We start from the raw sequence: 16,775 nt of genomic DNA, 5'->3' as shown, positions 1-16,775 counted from the left end.
TGTCATTGCTGACAAATGAAACAGAGAGTTTAAAATTGTGCATTTTAAATGGGGGGGGGGGGGAATCAAGGCAACTTTGTAATGCTGTTACATTATGACAATACAAGTGGCAAATATTTCTCTTTGCTCTCTCAATTAGCACTTGAAAGGTTCCTGAAGTTCTTTCTCTCCCTTTTCCAAAGCAGTAGCCAGCCAATTAGCCTTTTCAAAGTAGATGACCACAGGGACATCCAGTACCTTCCAGTCATTTGCATTATTAAAAGATTCAAGTATCCCATTATTGTATAGAAGCATAATGCAAACATACAGGGTTTTTTTTTACAAAAAGCTCTATTATTATTTTATTGATACAAAAACAGTTATACACAGCAAACAAGATCAATATTATTATTATTATTATTATTATTATTATTATTATTATTATTATTATTATTATTATTATTGACAGCACTACATATACATCAATTTTCTTTAACTGGTGGATGGGAGAATCATGATAACAGCATGACAACACTGGGGAGTGATAGAGTCCATTTCTGGTATAGGGTTGCAAACAACCTGGGGAAAAAAAGTCCTGTCACTTTAATATAGTCTTCCTGTGCAGAAATGGATAGGTTAAGCTGTTCATGGCATGGAGGTAAGTTACACTGTCTGTTCAATAACATTATGTTAAGCCTTGATTAAAGGGACAAGATGTTGGGATCACTAGGTGTGAACCACAGCTAACAAGGGTAAAAAAAATGGATTACACAGCGAAATGTGGAATCTCTGTTGGAAGTGCAAATTAAGTTACAGTCACTCTGGTAAAATCACCATCATAAAACCCTGTACACAGGGAATAGGTTTCTTCTCCCAGGAGCTGCGTGGTAGAGAAACGGCTACCAGCCAGAGGTGGAATGAGGGGAAACTCCGCCCGGGGTGCACCCTTTAAACATGAGAGGTTCTGGGAGCACTGAGAATATTTTAAGCCTGCGACAAAAACGTCGAAGTCAGATATCACATAGAACCAACTAGCTCAATGTTATTCTTAGAAATCTAAGAACCTGCAGCACACCATAGCTTTGTGTGTTAGGTGTATGCTGCTGTAAAAATAACTGGTATTATAAAATTACACATTGGAGACTGAGAGACAAATCCCATATATTTGTATACTGAATTTAAATTGTTCAAGTGCTAAAATGGAGACTAAGTCCCACATGACTGTATATTGTGTTGAAACCTCAAAGGTCTATCTTGTGTAGTAGAAAAGTATTTCTAAGTTTTGTAAGAAATTCAGTCTTGTGACTGCCAAACTTTATTGGTGCAAATTGCCCTCGCTTGGCTTGAGACTGATGATGCCTGGGAGAAAGGCAGGATTATAAATATTTTAAATAAATAGAAATGTTACACATCCTTCAGATACCATTGGTTAATGACTAACACTGTGAATATCAAAGTAGGCCTGCTGTCATCAGAATTTTCAGAAATTTGAACTTCTAAGCATCCTGTCACTAAATAGTAACATATTTAGCTATATGATACTGATTATTAGAGTTCTGATATTAAATTTTCACAGGCTAGGTGGCTAGTATCTGTAGTAATGAAGGAGAAATAGGTGGGCCTGCATGCATACCAATTTTGCTACTGGGTGGTTGCCAGATTTTTGATTTAATCTCCTCATTTCCTGCACAAAGGGAGTCCTCCTTCCTTCCTTTTTCACCATAGAAAAGCTGTTGGATCCAACTCATCATTTTACTGTGCCCACACATAGTGGATGTTGTTTAAAACAGTTATGGCATCTGGAAAATTTGAGCCAGTCACAGTTCTCTCTGAACTCTCTCAGCCCCACCTATCTCACAAGGTGCCTGTTGCAGGGAGAGGAAGGGAATATACTTGTAAGCCACTTGGAGACTTCTTAAGGTTTAAAACTGTAGTTCTCAACCTTCCTAATGCTCTGACCCTTTAATACAGTTCCTCATGTTCAGGTGACCCCCAACCCTAACATTTACCAATTTTACAGATGGAGAACACTGATGCAGAGAGTCTTAGGCGACCCCTGTGAGAGGGTCGTTCAACCCCCAAAGGGGTTGCGACTCACAGGTTGAGAACCGCTGGTATAGAACAACGGGGTATAAAATCAACTCTTCTTCTTCTCAACTGTTGCTCAACATAATAATTCTCTATCAATAACATTTGCTATTCTGAGGATGTATTTCCACTACAACGTATTGTCGAAGGCTTTCACAGCCAGATTCAACTGGTTCTGGTGGGTTTTCTGGGCTGTGTGGCCGTGGTCTGGTGGATCTTGTTCCTAACGTTTCACCTGCATCTGTGGCTGGCATCTTCAGAGGTGTATCACAGAGAAAAGTGTTTCACACTGTGTCTAGTGAGAAGGGAAAGTTTAGTGTGGTATAATGTCCATGTCCCAGGGTGGGGAACTAATCATTAAGTGTTTGGGTGGAACTTGCTATGCAAAGGTGTGGTTGAGTGCATTGTATTTCCACTACAGTTGCCATCTTCTTTTAATTATCTTTTACTTAGAACTCTCCATGATTCTTAAATGAAAAAAGATAAATGACTACATATTATGACAGTTTGTGGTACAGCACTGTTACTTCATGTTGTTTCTACAGTTCGTTTCTATTATTACATACGTTTTTCCCAGAAACAATCTGCCACAATTAGTAAGCATTTAAAAAAGGAGAAAGCTCCTCTGTAGTATAGTGACATCTACTGAGCAAAAATAGAAAGGCATATTGTTCTTCTGTAAAGGGGAAAAAACTCTGGCACTATTGTCTTATCAAATAACAGAGATGTATTGTTCCCTTCCCTGGTAACATAATTTTATGACGATGTTTCTAAATAGTTTATTAATTATATCTGGCATAAAACAGATGGTAAATACCAAAAATAAATGCCCCCATTTAGTTCACTTATGGAATATGTTTAGCATTCACAATATGATGATCTAGCAAATGCTGGTTAAATTTATATGTCACAATAGTCAACAATAGTTTACAACTCAGTTATTAAATCTTGTGAAATTTAGGGCTTGGTTTTTTCTTTTTTCTTTATATATATATTTTAGTTCTCACTTTGTTGATTTGTCTTAGTTCAATTTCTGAACAAATACCTAATTTATCTCTACCAACGTCTGCATCTAATGTATTTGTGAATGTGAATGCCACAATAAATCAGTGGTTTGCCGGGGATTGAGACAGGATGTAACCTTTGTGCTTCCTGTCCTATTCTACCATCAGTCCTTTCATCTTACTCCTTCCTTGTCTGTTTTGGGGCATAATCCAAAACATTTTGATCCAAACCTAAAAGATACTCCCAGTAGTAAAAATATAACAATTACAACAATAAACAACAATGACAACTTGCTGCTCTTTAATTATTGGTTTCCCCAAATATGCTTTCTAAGTGAGGCAGATTGTCCATTTAAGGCAGGGGTCTTCAAACTATGGCCCTCCAGATGTTCATGGACTACAATTCCCATCAGCCCCTGCCAGCATGGGCAAGTGGTAGGGCTCATGGGAATTGTAGTCTATGAACATCTGGAGGGCCACAGTTTGAAGACCCCTGATTTAAGGTATCAGGATGTTTCCTGGTGGGCAAATGAACTCCCCGCAGGGCAGGGCTCCGCCCCTGCCAGTCCCCACCTGGAGACGGGGCTCTGCCCCCAGCCCCCTATCACCATAGAGAATGGTGATGTGTGGAGGAGAAGCAGGAAAGAAGGAAGTTCCCAAAGCTAGAGGTGGTGGGATGTAAGTCCGAGAGCCGGAGTGCAGCATTCCTGGCCCTAAATCCTGGAAGACAGCCAGGAACACCCTGGCCTGCCCCCACCAATGCTGGCATTCATGTAGAATGCCAGAGCAGCCCTGCAGCAGCCCAGACTTGTGGCATGGGGCTGTGGGATGGGTGGCCACTGAAGCAGCTGCCACTTCTGCCTGGGTAAGTGCTCCAACTTCTCCCTAAAGCCCCTTTTCCCCCTCCATTGGATGGGGCTGTGAGAATAGCAATGCACATATCAAATGGATAGTGTCAGAGCAGTAGAGAAAAGGTGCCCAGTGTCTTGACCCGCTCTAGTTATTTGACTTGCTGATCAATCCCTCTCTGTGACTGAGGCAGGAGACAGCAAAAGAGGGAACTTGAATTTTATTTTTTTTGGCTCTTAAAACCTTTTGGCTCTTAAAACCTATGATGTGCGTATGGAAAGTAGTAAAGGGAGGGGAAGACTTTTGTTCTGAATTGTAAATGTTATCATTTATTACTTCAGGGTTATGTTTCTCTAGTGTAGAGTTCTCCAGGGACCCTCATCTTTGAACAGAGTGTTCAGTTGGAGACTTCCTGGGTCAAAAATAAGAGGAAAGAAATGGACTTTAGGGCTGGCAAGCTGAGAAAGGGGAAAGGTTAATTGTTAACCTATAAAACATGGTTATGTTACAAAGTTTTATGTTGCTACAGGGAATATTATTAAGTGAAAAGTAAAAAGAAAATGGTTTTATTCTGTTTGAATTATTGCAAGATTCATTTCAAGTTCTGCCCCACAGAACCCACAAGCTGAGGTTACACATGGGTCATCAATTGTCAGACACTAGGCTAGAGAGAGAGAGATAACCTAAGTTGTAAAACATCAAGATTCAAAGGGCAATGAAATGTTGGAAGGGTGAGTCATAATTATGTAAAATTCCCATATAGTCACATAAGATAAAAAGGCTATTAACAATAACAATAATTGGTGGTAATTTCTCTAGATTTTCTTATGTTGGTTAACACATCATGTAAAGTCCTAATGTGTCACAGGTTGTTCTTATTATTATTTCAGATTCCTTTATTTTATATCAACGACCTCCCAAGAAATACTAAGCATTTTGAATGTGGCTCGCTTTTTGATTGTGAAAGGCATTGAAGTGGGGAATCTAATACATGTGAATATTTCAGTGCTTCTTAACAGGAATTTGGGTTTCCAACAGCGTGTTGGAAACAAGCATGCTCATTTTCTTTACGAGGATAACCAGGATCATTTCAAACACGTTGAATTTACCGTCCTATGCAGTGACTACAACGCCTTTAACAATTTACAGTGTAAGCCACCCCAATAACTTTACAATGGACTTCAACTACTAGAATAACTCTGAATGAGCTCGGGCTGACGATCGGATCTCCGAATGGTCTGAGAAGAACCCCTCTACAGGTCCCTTGCCTAATTTCACGACGTTTGACCAGCGCCAGTGTTCCTAGCAACGCGCAAAATGTACAAACCCTCGCCCAAGGTTGCTAGGGCCACTTGCCTAGATGCAATCTATCAGCTCTCCGAGGGGAGGGGGAGAAGGAGTGGAGCTCCGCCTCTGGTTCTGCGCAGTCTCCGTCTCGTGGCCTGAATGGCTCCGGCCGTTGGTGGCTGTCACGGTGAATCTATCTTCCCTTCACTTTGCTGAGGACGCGGAGAATAGAGGTAGTAAAGGAGCGACGACTATTGATTTAACAACAGACCCTCTGTGCCTCCCTTTCCCCTTCAGAAACTGCGGCCCATATAAGGGAGGAATCCGAACATCTCTACGAGATTCCTAGGCGGGGTCAGGAAAGAAGTGCGTGTGTGGGTGTGTGTGGGGGGTCATAATGACATCACGGAGGTGGAGTTTTTGATGCCGATACTTTCGGTTCCCCCCCCCCCCCGAGAGTTCAGCCCACAGGGTCGTGTATATTTTGCTTTCCTTTGGGGTGCACCCCCCTTTTCAAAATTTGCCTCTTTGCTGCTTGCTTCGGCGTGGTTTGGGGGGCGCACCCAGTTTCGTTTTGCAAGTTGTTGTCTGCGCCTTTTAGGGGCGGGGCGGTTCGGTCCTGACTCCTGACACGTGTTTCCAAACTGTGTGCAGGAAGCGAGGGAACTGTTAGTCGCTATACTGGAGTTTCTCTGTGCTGTGGAAGCGAGTGATGGATCACGCTTTTGTAGGGTCTCATTCAGATGCTGCAAGAGTCTACTTCAGTGAGTTTTGAGCATCCTTGAAATGAACTAACTTTGCTCTAGAGTTGCAACGTGGATGTGAGCAAAACAAAAAAAAGGAACTCGGAGAGCAGTTTGAATGTGACAACCAAGACTCACAATGTAGTTGCCTCAAGGGCACTTCTTTTCAAGATCACTTCACAGGTTATAATTCTTCGGTGCACGCCTAGAAATACAAAGTGTGAATTCATTAAAATTGTGCTTTAAAGCATGCGTCTATCATAAAGTGTAATTTGGCATGGAGCCGGAGTGGGCTGTGGCTGTGAATTTGAGTTTTCCTCCCCAGCATGGAAAATGACGCTGTGTGTGAAACTTGCATGTGAAGTATTTCCAGAGGGGAAGCAGTTAATCTATTGTGGCAAGAGTAAGCAGATTTCTTGTGGGCTCTTAAAAAACCAGCAATGTTTTATTTTGGCATGAGCTTTGTGGACTGGACGTCCAAAGCACTGCAGCAGTTTTTCATATAGGGAGGATCTGCTGCAAGCAAGTAAACTCTAGCCTGCAAAAACTTATGCCGGAATATATTAAGTCCTTAAGGGTTCACACAACTCCTAGGCCCTTTCCCCACTTACCTTAAGCCCCGCACTACTCGAGGAGAGTAGCGTGGGGTCCCTCGGCACTCCCCACTGAGAGGGGCGGCGACAGCGCAGCCGCCCCGACGCTGCTGCTGTCGCGCCCCTCAGCGTGAGGCATTCCTGGCGCTCTTTCAAAGGGCCCCTTTTGATGACCCCGCGCAAAGCGCGGGGTCGTGGGGACGCCCGGCGCGCGCCCGGGATGCTGCGCGCTGGGAATTGCCCTCGGAAAAGGGTAAGTGGGGAAAGAGCCCTAGTTATAGATTGGGTAACAAACGCTTCCACATGCAGCAGTACCATATAATAGGTTTCATAGGTCCCCCACCCAATATTACCTTCCGTCCATGTTTGTGCGAATACTTTTAATGCAGTAGGTTAAATCAGTAGTCAGTTTCAGCATATAATGAGGTAGATGGATCATGTCACCATCTTCCAAGTAGCCTTCTCAGACCTAAAGAAGCTTCCTCCAATTTGTGGTCCTGAGCCAAAGGGGAGTGAGTGGTATAAATGTTTTAACAAGCACATTAAACAATCAATAATTTTTGTTTAGTAGAGTGGTAGGTACCATAGAATATATGGTAATATACAAAACTCTGAAGACTGAAGGATGAGTGTCTCCTGAATTTTTGGACTAGTTTCTTGAGCCAAAGAAAATCTGTCAATAAAAATATGAGTTATAATAAAATACAGTGAACATAAAACTACAGTAAATTCATATTCATGTGAAAATCATCTGCACAATAACTCCTATTTTTATTCCCAAGAGATAGATACTAGTGACAATATGTCAGGTAAGATCCAAAGCCAAGGTATGCCTGTGCAGAAGACAATTCCCATTGCGGCCTTTGGTTTTTGGTAGAACACTTTTTGCATCCAAACAGACATACTTCTCTCAGGGCTGGAAGCAGTTTGAGTTTTTGGTAATGAATATGAATGAAGTTTCAGGACATGGTTATTGTTATAGAAAGCATTGAAAGGTAAGTAAATCTCAGCCCAAAAAGGTATAGTAAAAAGTCATAAATATAACAAAGATGGTAAGATCAATAGTGTTTAGTTTTGTAATATAAAATATTTGCCCAGAAGTGGGTAAAAGTTGGGGTGTTGTGTGGTTTTTGGGCTGTATGGCCATGTTCTAGCAGCATTTTCTCCTAAAGTTTCGTCTGTGGCTGGAATCTTCAGAGGATCTGAAAAAATTGTTGGAATAAATTATACAATTCTGTTCTTACTCATGTACAATATTGATTTTTGTGTACTTGCATATTTCTAAAATGGATATTTTTTTAAAAAGAAATTGATGCATCAAAACCAAAGATGTGTCCACACATAACTCTTGCCAGTGCCTACACATTGTATCTTTGGCTCACAGTCTATCTGGAGCTTGGCTTATTATATGAAGCTTTTTAGAATGTCAGCTAATTGCTGGAACATTGATTTGATACGGACATATAGTGATTGACTAAGACAGTGAGAGTACAAGTAATTCATTTATGGTGTAAATCTAAAGACTGCTGTTCTAGTGCATAAATACTGAATATGGAAAGCAGCAACTGCTGTACCAGCGCAGTAGTCTTGGCCTCGGACTGGACTGAGAAATATAATTCTTTTATACCTTTAAAATATATTTCCCCCCGCCTTTACTAAGGCAAAAAAGAAGAAGTTTAAAACGGAATCAGTGTTGCTGATTAGCGCTTCTGCTTGACTTGATCAAACATTTGCTTTTAAAAAAAAGTTAATACACACTTTACAAATGTTCAGCTGTAATGCTGTTAACATTTTAACAATTGGACTTTGGGAACACTGTGCTATAATTGGTAGTCCAGAACAATGTCACTGGAAATACTTTGTCTAGGTTGAAGTGAAATGCTGCATTTACCAGAATCGGAGAACAGCTCTCTTGTAATTGGGGTGTGGGAGATGAACAAAGCCCATCCTTTGACATTCCTCTTGTCTACATCCTGCATATTTTTTTTTCTTTTTTTCCCCTCTTGGTATGCTGGTAGCCCCAAAGATGAAGATAAGCTGGTCTGCATATGACACATTTGAGGCTAATTTCAAACCTTTGGTGGTCATTGAGCTTGCAGAAAACACCAGAGATGAAACCAAAGAATGGCTGACGCAAAAGATTGTGGAGAAGAAGAAAAATGGAGGTGAGTATTCCGAAGTTGTATGAAGTTCTCTGTTTATAAGGGTTGTTGTCATTGCATTTAAATGCTTCACTAGAAAGCATTAAATTATAATAGCATTCTTTTTTAATCAGCAAAAGGAGAAAAATGATAAAAGGAGTGTGACTGAAAAAAACTGTCTATTTTGAAAAATAAAACTACTAATTATAAGTGTACTGGGATGGTAGGAGCAGTAGAAAGGAAACAGTGAAGAAGAAATGAATCTTGAGTTCTGCTGCGTTTGAAAACTGATGTTACTTCAAGACGAATGGTTTTGATACTGGTGGGAAGTAGTTCCCCCCTTCTAAACACCATCATGGGGTATTTATCTACCACAGGTTGTCCCCAGGTTTTCCAAGTCTTTTTCCTAAACCTGGTTTACTGCAAAACTTTGGGAAAGATTTCAGCAAAGCTTGGATAGCTGCCATATGGTCAGAAAAGTTCAGACTTCCCCACACTTACCCACATAGCAGCCTTTTTCCCTGCTGCAATTGTTCTTTGCCACCAAAGGCCATTAAAAAAATTGACAGTTGAGTATATATCTCTGTTAGCGCCTGTCTCTGCTGCCCGTTATTGGTCTGTAAATTTATAAACAGGCAACATAAAATAACACAGGCCTCAGTACTGTTTCTCCCATGTGGAATCTAATTTTGTAAAATCCTTGAAATTCCTGAAATGCTCAGAGAAGCTCAAAACAGTATTTTATGGCTTGTGAAATGTGACCTGCTGCTCATGTTTCATCTAATTGAATCAAGCTAGCCATCACATTTGTTTTGTAGGAGTTTAGCTAAATTTCCATGGAAACATCTAAACACTATTTTTTAAAGATCAATATGCCAGGAAAGTGATTCCTGAACTTGTAGGATATGTGTGGCCAAAAGGCATCCAGTCAGGAGGCTGTAGTAAGGAGGAGGAAGGGGGTGAAATCACCCTTTTTTTCCCCTTTTCATTGGAGCTATAATTAAGGGAGAAGGAGTAAAGGCGAGCGTGGCTCGGTTTCTCCAAAGCAAAACTAAAAGGCAGGAATCATGGGTAGATATGGACAAATGAGCTGGTGCTAGCAGTGGTGCTCACAGGGTAACTAGGCCTGGCCTGTCATTGGCTGCTGCTGTGCAACCAGGCCAGAGTTTTGCTGGGGAAAAGCTGCTGAGAGAGAGAGAGCTGGAGACAGTGGAGCAGATAAAGGTAGGTTGACTGGTGGGTAGAAAGAAGAGAAGGAAGCATGAAGAGGGGAGAAGCTATCTGCACTACTAAGGAAATGTGAGGAAGGGATGCAGAAGAAAATGAGGAGCTGCCTGCAGGTTTTTGCAGGTCTCACGCTTGTTATAAACGTCACTTATTTTAAACATACATTTTCTTTTGTTGCCTTGTTTTGAAGGAGCTCAGCTTCTGATTAAACCTTTGGTGGAAGATAGGAAAAAAATTGACGGGAACCCAAACATCTATGTTGTTGGAGCATCTCGCTTGAGGCTGCTTCTGGGAGCTGAATCCGTGGGACTAGTGAAAGAATGTAATGATAACACGATGAGAGCCTTTACATATAGCAGCAGAAAAACCTTCAAAACTTTTGCCGGTAAGTAATTCTTCAAGAGTCCTTGTGAAATAATTGTTTTCTGCTGTTTAGGTGGTAAAACCAATTCTTACCACATAACCTGCTGTCCTAGAGTTTTGTTTTTAAACACTGAACTTTCAACCTCTGTTAATGTGTACGACTCAATATAATTCAAGTTAGATTCTATGATGTTCAGCACTTATTAGAAGTTGTTACTTTTTGTTATTAATTTATTTGGGGTTTGTTTAAATTTAAGAGGCTAGAGGAGATTTTGAAGAATTGATGTTTGATAAAAAAAAATCTTCTTGGCAATTCAGTGTGATTAGCTCACAGCCTATTCGCTAGAAGCTGTACCATTAGAGAGAAATAGTTAACATTATTCAGTTCTGAATATTAAATACAAAGTTCAGTAGTGATTAAATTTTTACTAAATGGATATTAATCAATCATTAGGTCAATGTATTGTCGAAGGCTTTCACGGCCGGAATCACTTGGGTGCTGTGTGGTTTCCAGGCTGTATCCTCTGAAGATGCCAGCCACAGATGCAGGCGAAACATCAGGAGAGAATGCTGCTAGAACACGGCCATACAGCCCAGAAACCACACAGCACCCAAATCATTAGGTCTTTCAGAAAGTTAGGGTCTTCTCTGACTGCCTTCTCACATACTCTCAGCCTAACCTACCTCACAGGGTTGTTGTGAGAATAAAATGGAGGAAAGTAGAATGACGCAATCCACTTTATGCCTCTGTTGGGGAGAAAGGTGGGGTGTAAATGAAGTAAATAAAATAATTAGATACTTTAAGGACCCTCATTCTTTGCTGATATGTTGTGTCTGTACAATCCCAAATTATTATTTCTCAAGGGGCTTTTCAAGACAAGACAACATTCAGCTCTTCCACTTCTTTCTTTGTTTAGAAGACAATCATGATTTCCTTACAATGGCTGAGTGTCAATACATCATCAAACATGAACTTGAAAACTTGCGAGCCAAAGATGAAAAAATGATCCCTGGTTACCCACAGGCAAAGCTTTATCCAGGAAAATCAATTTGTAAGTAACCTTTTTTGGCAGCTTTTGATCACAAGATCTCTAGGATTGAAAGGTCATGTGGTTTTCAGGTAGTTTCGTGGGATATTTAGATATCTGCTGCTGTTTGGTGCAGATTTCATATATGGACTTTTTGTAGTTGAACTCTTCAGCAGACATCTATATGAACCTAATACACAACCAGCAGCAGCATTCTGAACATCTTTCAGTTACCTGATTTTCTAGGAGAGGTTGTGGGTTTGATAAAAAGCTAAAATGCTGCTGATTCCCACCAATCTGTGCACGCACCTGGTGCTCTCACAGCAGGAAAGGGCCAATTCTGACATAAGACAAATAGACGCACATATGCATTAAAAAGTCACATCAGAATTTCTTTGGAAGTTTTGTAGAGCCAGACCTATGAAAAAGCCTCCAAGAATGTAAAATATTCATTTGTATCTCTTGGGATAAATATTGTGAGTAAACAGGTCTCACACTTACATGAAATCCTTTTAGGCTGCTTAGGCTTGTTTGAGAAAATGTTATTGGGACTGCAGTCCTCAGTAATAGATAAGGATTTACAGTTTTTTTTAAAAAGTCATTGCATTGTATAAGGTCATTTAGATGAAGCATTTGTCTTTTTTCCCCTTTCAGTGCGAAGGCTTCTAACCAATGGTATCTTAGTTAATATTTTTCCACTTCACGACACAGAAGAATTAAAAAAACTTGGGCACACATGGTATGGCCAGCTGAAAATTAGGTACCAACCTTTGGGTAAGTTAGTACTGTTGTCTGTAGAAATCCTGTGAAAAGGCTTGCTTGATTTTGAACTGTTAGATGTGATGTTCGCTCTGTTCTTAGCTCCTTGTAGCCTGTGATTGTGACATGTAATTTTGAAGATAAATGTATGAGTTATGAAGCTATATAGCTTATCTAACCCGCAGTGTGCTACAGTGACAGGTACATAGGTAAAGTGGCTTTCAATAAATAATTTGAGTTGACTCACATAAACAAGTTAAGCTACAGTCTCAAGAGGGTTGGAAAACAAAACCAGAAGTCACCAGCCAGTGGGTTCTGGAGGAAAATTCTCCTTTGGTCTTAAATCTGACTATTAGCCTATGCTGTTATGGCTTTTTCATTTATACCAGTGAAGATCCCATTCTGAGTGCCTGCTAATACAAAATAGGTAGTTTACATTTTCAGATTAAGTGAGTTCATACTTAAGAAAAATACTAAATTGAACTGAGGGAGGCTTCTTGTAAACATCTGGGCCTTGCTGCTGTTTCATATCACAACAATCAGTTAACATGTCCTAGCATGCTAACTGGATCAGCAGCAGCAAAACATTCCTTTAAGTGGCTTGTGGTGGCATGAAGAAAGTTGCCTAGTGGTGTCATACCTGTGACTGACCACATAACTGTATTTCTTGCTACTTTGAAAATGAGTAGATTGAGCTTCCTTACAAAATAGGACACAGCAATCATAAAGTACCTTATGCACTGAGGCCATAGAATTTAATGGTAACATTTAAAAAATCCCTCCTAATAACTAATGCAAGTCTGGTGTATTTTCTGAGTATGATTATTACTCTTTTTTTCCCCCTCACAGATGAAATTTGCAACTACTTTGGTGAAACTATAGCCTTCTATTTTGCCTTTTTGGAGTATTTCACATTTGCTTTGATTCCAATGGCTGTTATTGGGATTCCTTATTATATTTTTGCATGGGAAGATTATGACAAGTATGTGATGTTTGCAACCTTCAATCTGCTTTGGTCTACGGTCATCCTTGAAGTCTGGAAACGTTGCTGCGCTGTGATGGCTTACAGGTGGGGGACGCTGATGATGAAACGACAGTTTGAAGAACCCAGGCCAGGGTTTCATGGGGTTTTGGGCATCAACCTTGTGACTGGGAGAGAGGAGCCAGTGTACTCTAGCTTCAAAAGACAGTTACGAATTTATTTAGTTTCCTTGCCGTTTGTGTGCCTTTGCCTCTACATTGCACTGTACGTCATGATGACTTACTTTGACTTGGAGAACCAAGCTTATTTATATCACCAAGAGAACCAATCCGATTTAAGCAGCTTGCTGTTATACGTGCCTGGCATAATTTATGCCGTTGTGATTGAAGTTCTAAATCGTCTCTATCAATATGCTGCCGAGTTCTTAACCTCATGGGGTAAGATATCCGCCTTCATTCTCCTTTATCCTTTCACTTTCTTATGGTGGAATTGTGCGGCCATTTGAACCATCATATGAAGTCCATCAGAAGACATTTGGCATAATGGAAGTTTCTTTATCATGTGAATTATAATATCCACCAAGGTTAAGGAAGCTGTATCTTGATTACTATCTCTCCAGGTGTGTGTGTTGACTCTAAAATTGTTAAGCGCAAAAATAATCTAGTGGAACTTTATTGTTTTGGATATCTATAGAACCGTTTATTTTGAGGGAGAGAAAATATTTGTACCTGTGCAAATCTTGAAGAGTTTGCACCCCCATCCACAACCCCCTGTTTATCAACAGGAGCTCAGCACAACAGCCCTAGTATTTTGTTGCTTTGAGGGCTGGTTGACCATTATTTACCATCCCTGTTAACAAACTCCACACTGAGATTGTTATATAGTAAGTATGAAATCGGAATGCTGTTGAAGTGAAATTAGGATTGTGGTTTTAAACTCTGTGTGTTTAATTTATTTATTTATCATGGAGTATGTTGTTGGAAGCCATTATGAACCCAACATAGCTAGGGGAGGGTGGGGTATAAATTGAATGAAATCATATTTTTGCTGGTTTTTGACTGCATTTAATAAAACAAATGAAAAATTAAATAAGTAAAAATGTGGTAGGAAAGGGGAGCAACGTGCTTGCTCCAAGAACATAAAGTGATTCCCAACTGTTAGTGTTTTGGCTAAATGCTGGGGTTTGGAATGAATTGAGAAGGAAAGATAATTCTGGGTAGAAAGCTAAAAAGTTATGAAGATACATTGACCACTTGGGTGAGTTTGAAAGAGATACCTGCTTCACTAACCAGAAAAAAATGGTAAAAAGAGATTGGTGCAGTTGAAAAATATATTTATAAAAATATAGTTGTTTAATAAATGTTTAATAAATACAATTATTAAACTTCATGACCCCTATACATCAGCAAGATGTATGTTGCCAGAAGATTCCTGCAACAATTAAACTAAGTTTGATTTCACTGAGCCTATTAAGAACATATAGAATCATAGAGTTGGAAGAGATCACAAGGGCCATGAAATCCAACCCCCTGCCATGCAGGAGCACACAATCAAAGCACTCCTGACATATGTACATCCAGCTTCTGTTTAAAAACCTCCAAAGAAGGAGTCTCCACCGCTCTCTGAGGCAGTGAATTCCACTGTCAAACAGCCCTGACAGTCAAAAAGTTCTTCCTAATGTTCAGATGGAATCTCTTTTCCTGCACCTTGAATCCAACACTCCGTGTCCTAGTCTCTGAGGCAGCAGAAAACAAGCTTGCTCCTTCTTCGACATAACATCTCTTCAAATATTTAAAAATAGCTATCATGTCCTCCCTTAACCTTCGCTTCTCCAGACTAAACATCCCCAGCTCCCTAAGTCTCTCTCCACAGGGCATGGATTCCAAACCTTTTACTATTTTGGTTGCCCTTCTCTGGACATGTTCCAGCTTGTCAAGATTCTTCTTAAATTGCGGTGCCCAGAACTGAACACAGTACTCCAGGCAAGGTCTGTCCAATGCAGAGTAGAATAGTACAATTACTTCCCTCGATCTAGACACTATACGTCCTATATTTAAATATTTATTTAGTGTTAATTGGTATACTGTAGGTTTATGGATTTGGTCTGAATGCAGTCATGTGTATGGATAATGTTGCAATTTTAATGTAAGTTTCGCACATCCCTATGCTTTTCAGAGTTAATTACTTAAACACATTTGTTACATTTGTATGAAGAAAATATCTCGCTTGCACTGGCTCTGAGTAATGTCTCATAAGTCACAGGTTTGTGTTTTTCATTGACTGGGGGTTCTTATTCCATTACAGAAAACCATAGATTGGAATCTTCATATCAGAATCACCTAGTTTTGAAAGTCTTGGTGGTATGTATGATTGAAAAAGCTTGAATTGTGATTTGGACTATCTCTTGCAAATCTCATTTGAAAGAGAGTTACCAAAGGAGGTTTCCTTGGACCAAACCAAACATAACTACATGATCAGAAATTGCATTTTATTTTAGAGAGGGTTTTAGGAGAAGGGATTGCCAGTTTTAGGAGAAGGATGCAGTGTAGAGATGTGCCTGTATGTGAAGGAAAATTATGACCAATTTGTGCAAGCAAAGTGCATTCTGCTTGTGCATAGGAAGGTCTGGATCCTTCTTTTGTGTATGACTAAATTTGCAACATTTTGGTTTTAAGATAACTGGATTTTGTTGAATAGAATATTTAAGTCTAGATTGGGATGCACTGTGTCAAGTGCTGGTTCTGCACACACTTCAAAATAAATTAAGATGGTGTACTGTGCTGGAATTGGGTGCTTGGGTTCTTTGTAGATATCCTGCATGTAAAAAGAGATGTTGAGCAGTCAAGTTTCATTCTGAAGATTGTTTAAATAAAAGTATGTAACTGCTAGATGCATCCTTTTATTGCGTAATTTGGATTGTAGTATTGAACTGATTCAGATCAAGGCAATGTAGAAAGGATCTAACTCAATGGAACATTTTCCAGTGACTGGTTTATAAGTGAATTCTCATGCAGTGACGGCACAGGCTGCATGGCCAGAGGAGAAAGCTTTCTGGGTTGGATATGTCATCTGGACTTTACCTTAACCATCCCTAAACTAGGCTACTGGTACTATTTAAATACTCTGTTTTGTCTTTTGCAGTTCAACTTTTTCAACTGTTTCGCCTCTTTATTCTACATTGCTTTTGTCATGTTTGATATGAAACTTTTGAGACAAGTAAGTGTTATGAAAATAGACTTATTTGTGTTTTTAAGGATAAAAAGTTTTTTTAGAAAACCCTAACTACAGGTTATATGATCATTTCCATGATTATAATCTTATATAGATTTCAGCTGATTATTTTAATGTTTCCAATAACTCTTAGGGTACATCTGTATGAATCAGGCACATATTGAATAATTGTTGATAGACAAATACATTTCAAAATCTCTCTGGCTCGTTTGTACTAGTGATGAATTGTTCTTGTTTTTATTTATATTTTATTTGAACCATTCTTTGGTGGCTTTATTCTGTGTCTGAAGCAATGCTTTTCTGGTTTGCTGTACTTAAAGCACATTGAAGCTTCTTACCAGCCCTTTAACATTAGAGAATTCTCTGTGCATCTTTCCCTTGTCATACCACTTTTAAACAATGATTACAAATTGTTTGCAGTAATCTTGGCAAGAAGGCTAAAAAATTTTAAAAGAACTTTCATACATAAAGATCAAAGTGCCTTCTTGCCAAAAAAACAAC

General features: G+C 39.6%; 1 protein-coding gene across 4 annotated transcripts in view; it reads left to right on the top strand.

The window, feature by feature from the left end:
• The first annotated feature begins 5,353 nt into the window (after window positions 1-5,353).
• The window catches only part of ANO10 (anoctamin 10), a 72,781-nt gene continuing 61,359 nt past the window's right edge, over window positions 5,354-16,775 (top strand). The window contains exons 1-8 of one of the 4 annotated variants that reach the window (XM_048511575.1): window positions 5,354-5,440; window positions 8,562-8,708; window positions 10,102-10,296; window positions 11,192-11,326; window positions 11,957-12,076; window positions 12,911-13,480; window positions 15,348-15,403; window positions 16,185-16,259. In XM_048511575.1, the coding sequence (XP_048367532.1) occupies window positions 8,570-8,708; window positions 10,102-10,296; window positions 11,192-11,326; window positions 11,957-12,076; window positions 12,911-13,480; window positions 15,348-15,403; window positions 16,185-16,259 (1,290 nt within the window). In that variant the 5' untranslated portion in view covers window positions 5,354-5,440; window positions 8,562-8,569. The other 3 variants (XM_048511576.1, XM_048511577.1, XM_048511574.1) reach the window with 3 other exon arrangements.

This window comes from Sphaerodactylus townsendi, linkage group LG11, assembly GCF_021028975.2.
Source record: "Sphaerodactylus townsendi isolate TG3544 linkage group LG11, MPM_Stown_v2.3, whole genome shotgun sequence".
NCBI classification, from domain to species: domain Eukaryota; kingdom Metazoa; phylum Chordata; class Lepidosauria; order Squamata; family Sphaerodactylidae; genus Sphaerodactylus; species Sphaerodactylus townsendi.
Note: the sequence above shows the minus strand (reverse complement) of the source record. Positions and strands in the feature narration are given on the sequence as shown.